This window comes from Nomascus leucogenys, chromosome 2 (assembly GCF_006542625.1).
Source record: "Nomascus leucogenys isolate Asia chromosome 2, Asia_NLE_v1, whole genome shotgun sequence".
In the NCBI taxonomy this organism is placed as follows: Eukaryota; Metazoa; Chordata; class Mammalia; order Primates; family Hylobatidae; genus Nomascus; species Nomascus leucogenys.
Genome location: NC_044382.1, coordinates 105,332,075 through 105,346,310, shown reverse-complemented (window position 1 = coordinate 105,346,310; position 14,236 = coordinate 105,332,075). Strand labels below are relative to the sequence as shown.

At 38.3% G+C, this 14,236-nt stretch overlaps 2 protein-coding genes across 13 annotated transcripts in view; one reads left to right on the top strand and one right to left on the bottom strand.

Annotated features, from left to right (window-relative positions):
• ERAP1 (endoplasmic reticulum aminopeptidase 1) overlaps positions 1-12,061 on the top strand; it is a 33,513-nt gene extending 21,452 nt beyond the window's left edge. The window contains exons 14-19 of the mRNA XM_003277193.4: positions 1,248-1,404; positions 2,080-2,264; positions 3,473-3,634; positions 4,127-4,267; positions 4,820-4,901; positions 10,015-12,061. Coding sequence (XP_003277241.2) covers positions 1,248-1,404; positions 2,080-2,264; positions 3,473-3,634; positions 4,127-4,267; positions 4,820-4,901; positions 10,015-10,170 — 883 coding nt within the window. The 3' untranslated portion in view covers positions 10,171-12,061. The remainder of the gene's footprint in view (positions 1-1,247; positions 1,405-2,079; positions 2,265-3,472; positions 3,635-4,126; positions 4,268-4,819; positions 4,902-10,014) is intronic.
• CAST (calpastatin) overlaps positions 11,865-14,236 on the bottom strand; it is a 118,556-nt gene continuing 116,184 nt past the window's right edge. For 10 of the 12 annotated variants that reach the window (XM_030817123.1, XM_030817109.1, XM_030817114.1 and 7 more), the window contains one exon: positions 13,284-13,894. The gene's annotated coding sequence lies outside the window, so the exon portion shown is untranslated. Of the gene's footprint in view, positions 13,895-14,236 lie in introns of all 12 variants that reach the window. The other 2 variants (XM_003277188.4, XM_004087414.3) reach the window with 1 other exon arrangement.

Sequence of the window (14,236 nt, the reverse complement as noted above, 5' to 3'; positions counted from 1 at the left end):
TTTTTTTCTTTCCTAAACCAGATACCTGAACTTTGCAGCATCTTTATGGAATATACCTCATAAAATGTAGCCCAACCAAATGATCTCTGAGTGTGTGAGGACAGAATTAACAGTACCCTTTTTTTTTCTCCCCCATGACAATGATTTTTAAGGAAATGCTCCCAAAGCCTAAAACTCAAACTTCTTCAACATGTAGGCAGATCCAAAGTCCTAAGAGGGAGCATGCAGGTGGGAAGGATTATCTCTTTCTCCTCATACCCATATCCTTCTGGCCTAAATTTTGAGTGCCTTCTGGTTCTTCTCACCACCATACTGGGCCTCCTGAAGTGAGAAAAAGCAATGGGAGAGAACCTTAAGGGTTGCTTACGTAGCTGTTTCTTTCTGCCTGAAAAATTCCCCTCTGTAGAATATTTTTGCTTGAGCCTTAGAGGGCTTCTTCTTTTTTATTTTTTAACTTATATAATATATACCCTACCACTGAGGTTTTTAACACTAACCCTCTGTAATGAAGGGTTTCTAAGGATATGCAGTGTCTTTGAAATGGAGAAGAAAATATGTTTCCTCCAGGAACTCATAGTTTTGACCAGATGATAGTCTATTGACCAGGCTTCCTAAAGGGTCTTTGATGGAAATCCCTTGCTTACTCTAGAAGTTCAGCACACAATCCGGTGTTTCACAGGGATAGATGCTGATGTGCTTCCATTCTGGCTTATCCACACGTTAGCCCTAGATGTTACTGTTTGAGAAACTTCCTCCCTAGTGTAAACATGCCAGATGTTGTGTTATATGTGATAGAAAAGAGACTTATATACTAGTTATCTATCCCTTTATTTATTTATTTTTTGGAGATGGAGTCTCACTCTGTCGCCCAGGCTGGAGTGCAGTGGTGCCATCTCAGCTCACCGCCTCTGCCTCCCAGGTTCAAGTGATTCTGCTGCCTCAGCCTGCCACATACCAGGTACCTGCCACCACACCTGGTTATTTTATGTATTTTTAGTAGAGACGGGGTTTCACCATGTTGGCCAGGCTGGTCTTGAACTCCCGACCTCAGGTGATCCACCCACCTTGGCTTCCTAAAGTGCTGGGATTACAGGCATGAGCCACCGCGCCCGGCCGTAGTTATCTATTTATAAGGGACATTTATATCTGATTGCTTGTTTTGCTAGAAGATTAAAATATATTTTGAAGCAAAAAGTTGACTTCCCGGATTTACTTTTAAACCACTAACCACAGTGTCTCTTGGTCAGCATTGGGAAGCTGTCCATTGAAAAGGCCTTGGATTTATCCCTGTACTTGAAACATGAAACTGAAATTATGCCCGTGTTTCAAGGTTTGAATGAGCTGATTCCTATGTATAAGTTAATGGAGAAAAGAGATATGAATGAAGTGGAAACTCAATTCAAGGTAAAAGCCTGAAATAAAAGTTATGTAATTATTATTTCTTTTGTGTTAAAAAGTGTTAATCATGTGTGTGTGTGTGTGTGTGTATCTTTATATACATATTAAGGAAAAGCAAATAAATGTTAGTTCAGTATTTAGATGCATTAGCAAAGATTTTGGTTTTATTTGGCACTAAAAATAGGCATGGCATTCTTAGACTACTTAATTTGCATGGATTTGTTATTTCCTTCCTTTCACAAACCTTTTATTTCATTTTCCTTTCCTATTACGATGGCTGACATTCAGATTTTCTGGGACTCTTCATGGTACTCGAGGAAGAGGCACAAAATTGTTATGCTTGGCAAAATGTCATGAAGTCTTGTTGCATAATTTGCTCTCAAAATTTAGTCATATAAACTCTCTTTGAGTTTGTTTTAAAAGTGGCAATTCATCCTGACTTTAAGTAGATAGGATATCTTATAAAAGTTTGTTATGAAAATATGAAAGTCATTCATCATTATTTATTGTTTTTGACCCTTTTATAATTAAACAATGCTGCATGATTTATACATAATCTAACATAAAAGTTAGATTATGCTTTAAAAATTAGCCCCCATCATCTGAGACCATAATGGATTACATTAACATGAAATGACCTGTGACAATACTGGTCCCTGTTCCCCTGTACAACGCCCTCAGGCCTTCCTCATCAGGCTGCTAAGGGACCTCATTGATAAGCAGACGTGGACAGACGGGGGCTCAGTCTCAGAGCGAATGCTGCGGAGTGAGCTACTCCTCCTTGCCTGTGTGCGCAAGTATCAGCCGTGCGTACAGAGGGCAGAAGGCTATTTCAGAAAGTGGAAGGAATCCAATGGAACCTTGAGGTCAGTCCTTACTAAATAACCAATTTGTTGATGTGAAGGGTATCTTTTCTGTTTTCCATCATTGGTACTAAACATTAGGGAAAACAAAAAGTATAAGTGTCTCCCCTGCTGCCATTTTTTGGAAAATAAATTGCTTTTTAAGATTTATCTATGTATCTCGTAACTTCAAGAAATGCTAGGAGGGAACTTCTGTGCATAAAACTCAAATATCTGGGGAGTTAGGATGGTATTAGAATAATTCCCATTTTGTATAGGCAATGCAAAATCGTATTAAACGGTGACAGCCATGCCATAGAGAAACACATGCGTTGTATTTTATAGTAGTTTCTTTGGGCTTCCAAATTCCCTGACAGGGATGCATAGTAATCGCTGACACTGTCTAAGCAAGGTAGGATTTTACCATATCTGGAAATCCCTATTCTCGCTACACTTCAGTCCTTTTTACATTTGGAGCTTAAACCCCACCCAGGAAACATTTATGCCAACAACCTGCATGCTTCAGCTTAAAGAAATCCAAACAGTGGTCCTACTGCAGTCCTGACTTGTAATCATGGTGTAAATTTTGAATATAGTTTGCATTTCTTTTGGCTTGAAAGGTGATCCCCTGTGGAGTCACTCAGCATCATTAAAGTATTTAAATATGTAGGTATTTATAAAAATGGCATTTCACGTTACATTTTTGAGAAGGCTACTTAAAACCTAATTTTAAATATTTTTCTCTTGCCTTTTTTCTTTATAAAGTGTAACTAGGCCGGATGCAGTGGCTCACGCCTGTAATCCCAGCACTTTGGGAGGCCGAGGTGGGCGGATCACAAGGTCAGGGGATCAAGACCATCCTGGCTAAGACAGTGAAACCCTGTCTCTACTAAAAATACAAAAAATGAGCCAGGCGTGGTGGCGGGCGCCTGTAGTCCCAGCTACTCGGGAGGCTGAGGCAGGAGAATGGCGTGAACCTGGGAGGCGGAGCTTGCAGTGAACCGAGATCAAGCCACTGCACTCCAGCCTGGGCCACAGAGCGAGACTCTGTCCTAAAAAAAAAAAAAAAAAAAAAAAAGTGTAACTGAAGGAAATCAGTAGTTTTTGTTTATATTTCCAGGCATGCTTCTCTGATCATGGGGAAAGTTCAGCAGTTCATAATTAGTCACCATTATGCCTCTAAACATACTTACTGCATCTCAGATTCTCACCGAGTGTGTTCCTTTCTATAGCCTGCCTGTCGACGTGACCTTGGCAGTGTTTGCTGTGGGGGCCCAGAGCACAGAAGGCTGGGATTTTCTTTATAGTAAATATCAGTTTTCTTTGTCCAGTACTGAGAAAAACCAAATTGAATTTGCCCTCTGCACAACCCAAAATAAGGAAAAGCTTCAATGGTGAGTCAGTCATTCATTCGTATTCATGTGGCTAAGGGAAACTAGATTAGAATAGATCATTCTGGCATCTATTTTTGTTTTCTTGGCCAGGAATTGTCTATCCTGCTGGGAACGTACTGAAAGTCGGCACACCTCTAAGTAGAAAGGCAAATAATTAGGGAGAACCAGGTCTTAGGAAAAATATTTAAAGGTGTATATATTTGTGCATCTTTAAAATGACAACATATTAAAAATATTTACTAGAGCTACTCTTCCTTAACTATTCTTTTGAGCAAATGAGGGTATATGAGAATGAGTGTTATGAACACTATATAAATGTTAGTTTTTATTATGTAGCTATGGTGGGTTTATCAGGATTCTGGTTACCCATTTATCTTTTTAATCTTTGTTATTGGCAGACTTTTTTTTCTTTTACAAGTAATTTTATTGCAGTGATTCATAACTGTTTCATCACCTAGTCATTGCTAACATTTCTTTTCTTAACCCTTCTAGGCTACTAGATGAAAGCTTTAAGGGAGATAAAATAAAAACTCAGGAGTTTCCAAAAATTCTTATACTCATTGGCAGGAACCCAGTAGGATACCCATTGGCCTGGCAATTTCTGAGGAAAAACTGGAACAAACTTGTACAAAAGTAAGTGGTGCCAAAAATTGTGCTGTGACTGGATAAGTTCATAACTTTACTGTGTTTTAGCCTTGTTGTTTGTAAAAGAACAGTAATAGTCTAAAGGTACTTTTTGATTGAAGATAGGCAGTAGAAGTACTTAAAATACTTGTAGAAAACATAAAACTGGACTTCAGTGCTAACTAGTGAATCTGGACAGGGATGTTTTCCATTCCATCTGGCATAACCCCTTCCTGAGCCCATGGACTTATCTGAAGCCTTCCTCCTTACAGTTCAGCCCAGGCCTTCCATGAGCATGTTTGCTTGTTTGCATCTGTGTTTGTCTAACTCTTATAGCATTTCCTGCCTCTGTCATTTTCTGTTGGATACTTAACCTTTTATTAAGCTGTTGGTGTGTATTATTCTTTACAGCTAGATCTTAACCCATTGGATAGACATCATATTTTATATTTTTCACACCGATCAGTTTTTAGCTGAAAGCTATTATATATAGGAGGCCCTTAAAATATATGTCAAGTGAATAAGTATTTCACAACCCATTTTTGAATATTTCCCCTCTAGGTTTGAACTTGGCTCATCTTCCATAGCCCACATGGTAATGGGTACAACAAATCAATTCTCCACAAGAACACGGCTTGAAGAGGTAAAAAAAATATATATATATATATATATATATATTTTAAAACATAAATGAAAATTAGCTAATTAATATGGGGTAGACAAAATACTTTGAAGGTGCGGTGAGTTAGAAATGGATTTTGTCATTCAGAAGTTATTTTTGGATGCTATGGTGTTGACAGCAGCATAAATCAGTTGCAATTAAACTAGTGAAAGCTGTGCCTCAGACACATTAAGAGGTCTTAGCTCTGCCATTAAAAACCTCAGGACTTGAAGAAAAATTACTTGAGACAATTCATCCATGTTTAAGGATGTTAAAAGTGGGCATTGACCTTCGCCCACTTTTTGATGGGGTTGTTTGTTTTTTTCTTGTAAATTTGTTTGAGTTCATTGTAGATTCTGGATATTAGCCCTTTGTCAGATGAGTAGGTTGCAAAAATTTTCTCCCATTCTGTAGGTTGCCTGTTCACTCTGATGGTAGTTTCTTTTGCTGTGCAGAAGCTCTTTAGTTTAATTAGATCCCATTTGTCAGTTTTGGCTTTTGTTGCCATTGCTTTTGGTGTTGTAGACATGAAGTCCTTGCCCACGCCTATGTCCTGAATGGTATTGCCTAGGTTTTCCTGTAGGATTTTAATGGTTTTAGGTCTAACATTTAAGTCTTTAATCCATCTTGAATTAATTTTTGTATAAGGTGTAAGGAAGGGATCCAGTTTCAGCTTTCTACATATGGCTAGCCAGTTTTCCCAGCACCATTTATTAAATAGGGAATCCTTTCCCCATTGCTTGTTTTTGTCAGGTTTGTCAAAGATCAGATAGTTGTAGATATGTGGCATTATTTCTGAGGGCTCTGTTCTGTTCCATTGATCTATGTCTCTGTTGTGGTAGCAGTACCATGCTGTTTTGGTTACTGTAGCCTTGTAGTATAGTTTGAAGTCAGGTAGTGTGATGCCTCCAGCTTTGTTCTTTTGGCTTAGGATTGACTTGGCGATGCGGGCTCTTTTTTGGTTCCATATGAACTTTAAAGTAGTCCAAAGGACTATAAATCATGCTGCTATAAAGACACATGCACACGTATGTTTATTGCAGCACTATTCACAATAGCAAAGAGTTGGAACCAACCCAAATATCCAACAACGATAGACTGGATTAAGAAAATGTGGCACATATACACCATGGAATACTATGCAGCCATAAAAAATGATGAGTTCATGTCCTTTGTAGGGACATGGATGAAACTGGAAAACATCATTCTCAGTAAACTATCGCAAGGACAAAAAACCAAACACCGCATGTTCTCACTCATAGGTGGGAATTGAACAATGAGAACTCATGGACACAGGAAGGGGAACATCACACTCCGGGGACTGTTGTGGGGTGGGGGAGGGGGGAGGGACAGCATTAGGAGATATACCTAATGCTAAATGACGAGTTAATGGGTGCAGCAAACCAACATGGCACATGGATACATATGTAACAAACCTGCACATTGTGCACATGTACCCTAAAACCTGAAGTATAATAATAAAAAAAATTAAAAAAATAAAACTAAAATAAAAAATAAAAGTGGGCGTTGAGGTATAAGTAACTGAAGTGGTCACCCAGGTATTGCTAAAGAGGCAGGTCTGGAAATCTAGATTCTTTATAAACCATCCAAGTTCATGGTTCCCTGTCACTTATTATATAACCATCTACCTTCAGAAATAATTTTAGGCAGCTTTAAGATCCATGTATAAAAGAAATGTTAAAATGAAGGACAAAAAGATACATAACGGATAGGTGATAACCATGTGAGGGACTTATGGCTGAGGATAATTCTCGCAATTGTCCCCTGAATTTATCACAGACATTCCTAGAAGTCAAGGAAAAATGAGGAATCAGTATGAGTTATTCTCATTGTCTGGTAAAAGGGAACATGAAGCATACACGTTTTCTACACAAGCAGACTTCAGTCCTAAACTCGAGGACTTTGATGTGTGGGCCATTGAGTTCTGTGGTGTCCCTTCTATAATAAGGTTTCCTATAGTAAAGTCGTGGAACAAATTTTACAAGGCTCTTAAACTATGGTACATTTAGATAAAAGCTGAGAGGCTAATATTAATTTTTTTTAGGAGTGGTTCCATTGTGTAGTCTGGTTACACTATTTTCTAGCTTGAGATGGGGAGAGAGCTTTGGAAATGAAAAAGAATGAAGGGTTGTCAGTCATGTAGCTTTTTTTTCCAGTTTTCAGTAGCCTCATCCAGGCTTGTAAAATTAACTTGCATATAATAATTCAAGCTTGAACTCCAGCGAGGTCTAGAGCAGAGATATTCTGTGTGATGACTGAAGAGCTGTCCAAAGGCTTGACCAGAAAGGTAGTCATCCATAGACAAGATCCATAGCAACAAAGCATTTCATTCATTCACTTGTATTCTCATTAATTCATTCAAGACATATACGCCACACATGGTTTTAGGTTATGGGGCTATAACAGTGGACAGACAAAACCTTTGCTGTCATGGAGCTGAAATTTCTGCTGTGGGAATCAGACAATTACAGACGAATCAACCAATGTCAAGTAGTTACGTGCTCTGAAGATGAATAAGGCAAGGAGAGTGATTGGGATAGAGGGTTGGTGCTGTTTTATAGGATGATTAGGAGACATTTGAGAAGATATTGAAGGAAACGCCAACATCTAGAGGAGTATTGTGAGCAGAGGAAACATCAGGTGCAAAGACCCTGAAGCAGGGCATGAAAAGTAAAGAGCCCGAGATGTTATCATAATGGAGAGCAAACTACGGACATATAAAATACAGGAGTCATCCTGAATCCTTCCTTCCCCACACATCTAACTACGCAAGTCCTGCTGGTCCTCCCTCAGCACATGCACTGGATCTTGCGCACTTCTCTCTGCTCTTACCCCCATCCAATCCTTTCTCATCTCTTGCCTTGCCTATTGCAATAGTGTCCTAACTGGCCTCCCCCTTGCCACTTTCCCAATAGCAAAACATTTTCCACATTTAAGACTGCAAGTCAGCCCATAACTGACCCTGGCTTCTTGAAACTCTGCCTATTGTTCTTGCAGTAAATTCCAAATCTCTCCTTCCCATGTGTCCACGACCTTGAAGACCTGGCTTCTGAGGACCTCTCTGGTGCCAATTCCCACAGGCTCTCCTGGTTTACTCTCTCACAACACTGCAGCCACTCAGCCTCCTTCTGCTCCTGGGCTACCACGTTTCTCCTGTCTTTAAGCCTCTGCAGTTTTTCTTCTCTCTGCCTGGCTTGCCCATTCCCCAACTTTTCACTAGAAAGGGGCATTTTATCTTTCTGAGAGGTGTCGGCTCAAATCACCTTCCCCAAAACCATGCTGTTCAATGCAGGCCACGTCTCCTCAGTTACTAGCGTACCCCTGGCATATTTTCTTCATAGCATTTACTTACAGTAATCATATTTACTACTTGTATACCCCAAAAGACTGTAAGCTCCATGAGGGGAGGATGCTTGCCTGATTCACTGCTGCATCCTCAGTGTCTAGCACAGTAATTACAGCAGAGGGATGAATACATATCAGAGTAAATATTGGTGAACAAATGGATGAGGTTAAGTCCCTGATACATGCTGGGTTTGGGGCTTTGCACTTTAACTGCATTATATAACTACATCCTTCACCACTGCTCTTCATTTTACAAATGAGGAGACTGGCTTCCATAGAAGTTAAATCATTTGCTCAAATCAAGTTAGTAGGATAAGCCTGTTTTCCTATCCCTGTATTGTGCTACTTATTGCACAGAAATTGTTCTTAAAGAGCCAAGTCTGAATCAAATATTCAGTTGAGATGTTGCATTTCCAAGGCAGATGAAGACAGAAGAGATGATTTTGGGTCAGGACAAGGGTGAGAGTAATGGTTAACAGCTGGCTTGGCTGTTGTAGAAGGTCTGTTTTTAGTGGAGCTATCATGATGAGCTCCTTGAGGATTAATGACTTTAGCAATTAGTAAAATTATTGATGTGCTTTGTTGAATAGTGCTCAAAGTGATTTTTAATTGACTGTGAATTAATCTTGCATTCTGAGCATGTATGAAACAGTAGGTTGAGCTACAACTTAAAGTAGACAGTGGAGAAGTGTTTTCCAGGTTGCTACAGCAGGAGGCCATGCCTTCTGCTCATTGAAAAGTTGTACTGTATTGACATATAATTTTAAAACAACTCTGCATCATTTAAAATTGAAATCTCATCTTTCTAAAACCCATTCCTACTCCCCTCTTTATTCCCAAACTAATAATATGGTATTATGACATGGATTTCTAAAGAATTGGCTGTCTGGAATCTATGCTGAGTAAATAATACATCTTGGTCTACATTCGCTTCTTGAATACCAAATCAAAAATTGATGGATTAATGCTGTGAAAATTTATGGGAAAAGGGTAATAACCCTTTAAGGTGAAACAGAATCGCACAATGGTCAATCCTGTGGCAAAGCCAGCCTATCTGTCATGTGAGCTCAAGGGGTTCAGATACCCAGAAATGAAACAAGAACAAACATATTTTTCAGGAGATAGCCAAGAGTTTCTTATCTCTTTAAAATCATGGGGAACTTTATGTGGATTTTATCTTGAGACAACAATACATGAATTGTAGATTAGGATAAAAAAAATTGGCAAGGTTTGGGTCTTACCACCATAACTTGCTAAGAATCCCATTCCCCACAGTGTTTCTATAATAACATACAAGGCCAGGCCCATGGAGAAAGACGGCACTTATGTGGTGGAAACTGTTTTGCTTGGCAAAGAAAAGACTCTGCACATTCTGCTTTTTAGATATCATATTTTTAAAAAACGAAGTTTGCATCTGTGAGTACAGAACAGAATAACACATTAAATAGACAAAATTAAACCTTAATTATAAAATGGTAAACAGTGAAGTCTTTTAAAGTCTGGCAACTGAGAATAAACAAAAGAACTGCAGACAAAAAACACAGAACTTGACATCATGAGGCATGAGCTCATTTCATACAGCTTATGTGTACATAATCCTATTCAGACAGCTGGGACTGCCCTCTATATAGAATTTTGACAAATGCTGGAATTTTGGCTTCAGTTTCAACTAAAGTTACATCTGGTTAATGTAAAAGAAAATTTTTTAAACCTACTTTTTCCTCACAAGGTAAAAGGATTCTTCAGCTCTTTGAAAGAAAATGGTTCTCAGCTCCGTTGTGTCCAACAGACAATTGAAACCATTGAAGAAAACATCCGTTGGATGGATAAGAATTTTGATAAAATCAGAGCGTGGCTGCAAAGTGAAAAGCTTGAACTTCTGTAAAAATTCCTCCCTTGTCAGGTTCCTGTTATCTCTAATCACCAACATTTTGTTGAGTGTATTTTCAAACTAGAGATGGCTGTTTTGGCTCCAACTGAAGATACTTTTATCCCCTCAACTCATTTTTTGACTATCCCTGTGAAAAGAATAGCTGTTAGTTTTTCATGAATGGGCTATCGCTACCATGTGTTTTGTTCATCACAGGTGTTTCTCCTGCAACGTAAACCCAAGTGTTGGGTTCCCTGCCACAGAGGAATAAAGTACCTTATTCTTCTCATTTTTATAGTTTATGCTTAAGCCCCCCAGTGTCCAAAACCCTGTGCCCCATGTTTGTCATTCATAAACTGTTTCATCAGTCTCCTCAAAAGACTCTCAACAGTCGACTACTGAACAATGAACACCTGGCTCTGAGACTAAGCTGGACGATGGCTGGGTTAAAGCTCTCCCTGCTGACCCCTCCAGACCCGCTGCCCACCCCTCTCTTCCTTGCTCCACGCCCAGGGGCTGACTTGTAAAGGCCAAGTCATCAAGCTTTCTTGCCCTTTGGATGTTGGTCAATGGGGAGCTGGAGAGCTGGAGCTGGGGTCGGAGGAGGTAGTAGGTGGAGGTGTTCTTCCCTGATTCCCTTGCCGGATGCCTCATGCTGGCCTCCCCTGAGGGTCTTAGCTCCTGAGAGGGGACCCTCTTTTCCACACAGCCTTCTCCACCTCTGGATTTTGGTAACTGCTCCCTCCTCATCCCTTCAGGATTAGGGGCCTCAGTGGGAGCCTGGCGTTTACTAGTCCTGGTGGACTTGTGGTTTCCACATAATGTGCTCGCACTTTTGCAAAAAATCTTTTTATACCCTCCTCAGATAATTCTGAGTGTCATCTATTTCCCTGACTGATGATACAGTATCTCTTCTGAAAAAGCAGAGTGCATTCATGTATGTAGGAAAACCCTTTTCTTAGGGAGGTGATTTTTTTTCTCTCTCTGCTTCTTATTTGGCCTACTTTACAATTTCTAACTAGTTATTGGCATTTACTGACAGTAAATTATCGCAGTCACCAATAAATGATAGTACACTGTGAAACAAAATATTTGCTCATATTAGCAAATAGGACATTCTTTGGCTTTGAAGTCTTTTGTGAAGACTTCACTCGCAGTTGCTTCAGTACACAGTTGCTTCTCAGGTTTTATGTATAGATAATAGAAAGCACAGTTTACTAACATGGTAAACCAACGGAGTTCAAGTCAGATAACACCCTAAGACTTAGATTTTATTTCTTATTCTGAAAACTTGCTACACAGGGACTTATCTAACCCACAGTGTGCTCTGTTGCTGACTTGATTCAAGTTGCAGGGTGTTTTGCGCTGACTCTAAGGTGCGGAAATCCTCACACCTGGCAAAGAAGAATTCAAACTGAACTTTTTGAATATAAGGGAAAAACTTCAAGGTAAGGGAAGATGATTGATATGAAAAATGTCAAAATGTGTTCCTCTAATACACGACAGAATAGAATGACTTCTGGACATAAATCTGCCATTTATTAAACTATTCACCGTGGTATAAAAGTGTAAACCATACAAATAGGTATAAAAGTGGAATTGGAATTTTTATACTTATTTGTTGTAGTGAATGGTTTAATAAAAATGGAAATCACTGGCAATTTCCACCCCAAACTATTTCCCTTTAAAAAAAATACACAACCAAGATGTTAATGTAAAATATTTTGCTTTAATTGTATTTTATGCCTTGATTAATGAAACATGGAAATACTGATTTTCAGTTTTGGTCACCTGAGGAACCTATCTTTGTTTGCTTTTGGAAAAGCCCATTTTCTAAACAGATACAATATTGCCACAACGATGTGCAGAAATCTTTTTGATGATAAAAATTGTTCTTTGCCTCTAAGTGGATATTTGCAATTATTTTCTCCTAACTAGATTGTAAAAAGGGCTGCTTTAGATCCTGTAGCTTACTCCAGTTATTAGTTATTAACAAACACCCAAGCCTTGAAGATATTTCTAATTAAAAAAGAAGGCATATTCAGAGTACTTTAAATAAATGTTTACTTTTATAGGCATCTTTAAACTTCTGGATTTTGGTATATCATTTAAAAATACCTCTAGATACACATGGAAATTAGTAATACTGCAGCCATATCCTTGCAAACACATCTGTCAGTGTCAAAGGTTTCAAGGTTTTTCTTAAAAAAAGAAAACAAAAAAGCAAACACCTATACTGCCCAAATGGGAGGATTAGATACATGGTTAGAAATTTCTTTTCTTGTTGCTGCCTTAAAAATAGAATAATGACTATTTCTGATGGACAGAGACATAGCATTTTAAGCTGGTGGAGTGTGAAATCCCATAGGTATGTGCATGACTTTCAGAGAGTATTTGGGGTAGAGGTTAACAAGATGTGGTGCCATTTATAAGCAGTGTTACTGTTTTTGCTTGCTCCACTGCCACAAGTCAGCTAAGTCATAGCAAAAGCTTCAAACTGATGCTAAGGAAGGCCATGCCCTTTGGAAACCAGAAATTCCCCATCTATTTTATGTTATGTACCTGACATCTTTTCCTGCATTCTCTACCAGGAAATAAAGATGAAATTAAATATCAAAATTCTAATCGATGATATCAGTGCAATGTTCAGGAACTATTCATTCAGAAAGATATTAGAAAACCATTCAAAGTGGTAGGACATCAGAGCCTACTTCTTACATTGCTGTGGGGGAAATGCAGATGTAAAATTTCATATATATATATATATATAATTTTTTTTAAAAGCAGAAGTTTCTTTTTGTATTTAGTAAACTTAAGTTCCATAAAGCCAGATGCTATACAGTGCAAAGACTAATGTGGCAATAGCTCTAAGGACACAGTTGCTGCTCAGGTTTTATGTATAGATAATAGAAAGCACAGTTTACTAACACAGTAAATCAACAGAGTTCAAGTCAGATGAATACCCTAAGAATTAGCTTTATTTCTTATGCTCGAAATTTGCTACACAAGGACTTATCTAACCTGTATTTTGCTCTGTTGCTGACTTGATTCAAGTCTCAGTGTGTTCTGTGCTGACTATAAGATGCAGAAGTCCTCACACCTGGCAAAGAAGAGTTCAAACTGAAAACGGGTTTGGTGCTTCCTGGTTTGTCCAGGTTACCTGTTATTAATTTATTATTAGCAGCCCAAGAGGAGATATGTGCCCAATGTACAATATCTTATGTTTGACTTACAAACATTATCCCAAAGCAACATCAAATACAGTTCAAAAGCCCAAGAGGAAAGGGAGTAATAAGAAATCAGAACACTGAAGAATGTTTAAAGGATTGTTTTCTAAAACACTAACAAAAAAAATTAAGCGCAAACTGAAAATACAAATGAGATTTACAGGCACTGTGTGTAGAATGTGCAAAAATTCACTTAGCTTTTCTTTTGTTTTTTTGGTGTTGCTTTAAGAAACTGTATCAAATATATTTCTTACAAATATAAAGCTTTCTTTCTCTCCCAATTGAAGGCAATTAAAAAAATTCAAAGTTTATCAATACTCAGTACGATAACACAGGTGAACCAGTCAAATTCATTTTCTTTCTGGAAAAGAATAACAAACCAATATTTAGGATGTTCAAAGACTCAACAAAAACCATTCTAGAAATCACCCAGAACAATTGTTTTCTGTTGCCAAAGCCTTTTGTTCTTCAAAAGTCACCATCCACCAGTTGAAGATTTTACATGCAGATACCTTAAAAATTTCAAATAAAAAATGCAGTGAATCATTTAATATGTAATTTTCTTGTTACAGACATAGTAAATATACCACTTAGCAAAAGCATTGTATAACAGACAAGAAGGAATTTCCTATAAGTAAACATGAAAGTGGATTAATAGAATTTTTTTAATTTTGGGAAAAATGTTAGAGCAGTTCTAACTAATATAGCTCCTTTTTTCTAGGAAATAAACATGGACCATGGTGAGAGAGCTGAACCCGATTTAACCTATACTTTGATTTCTTTTAGGCTTTGGTCAGTAAGTGCTTGCATGCTTTTAAGGCTTACATTAAGCCCTCTCCTTTCTGAAGATTAAG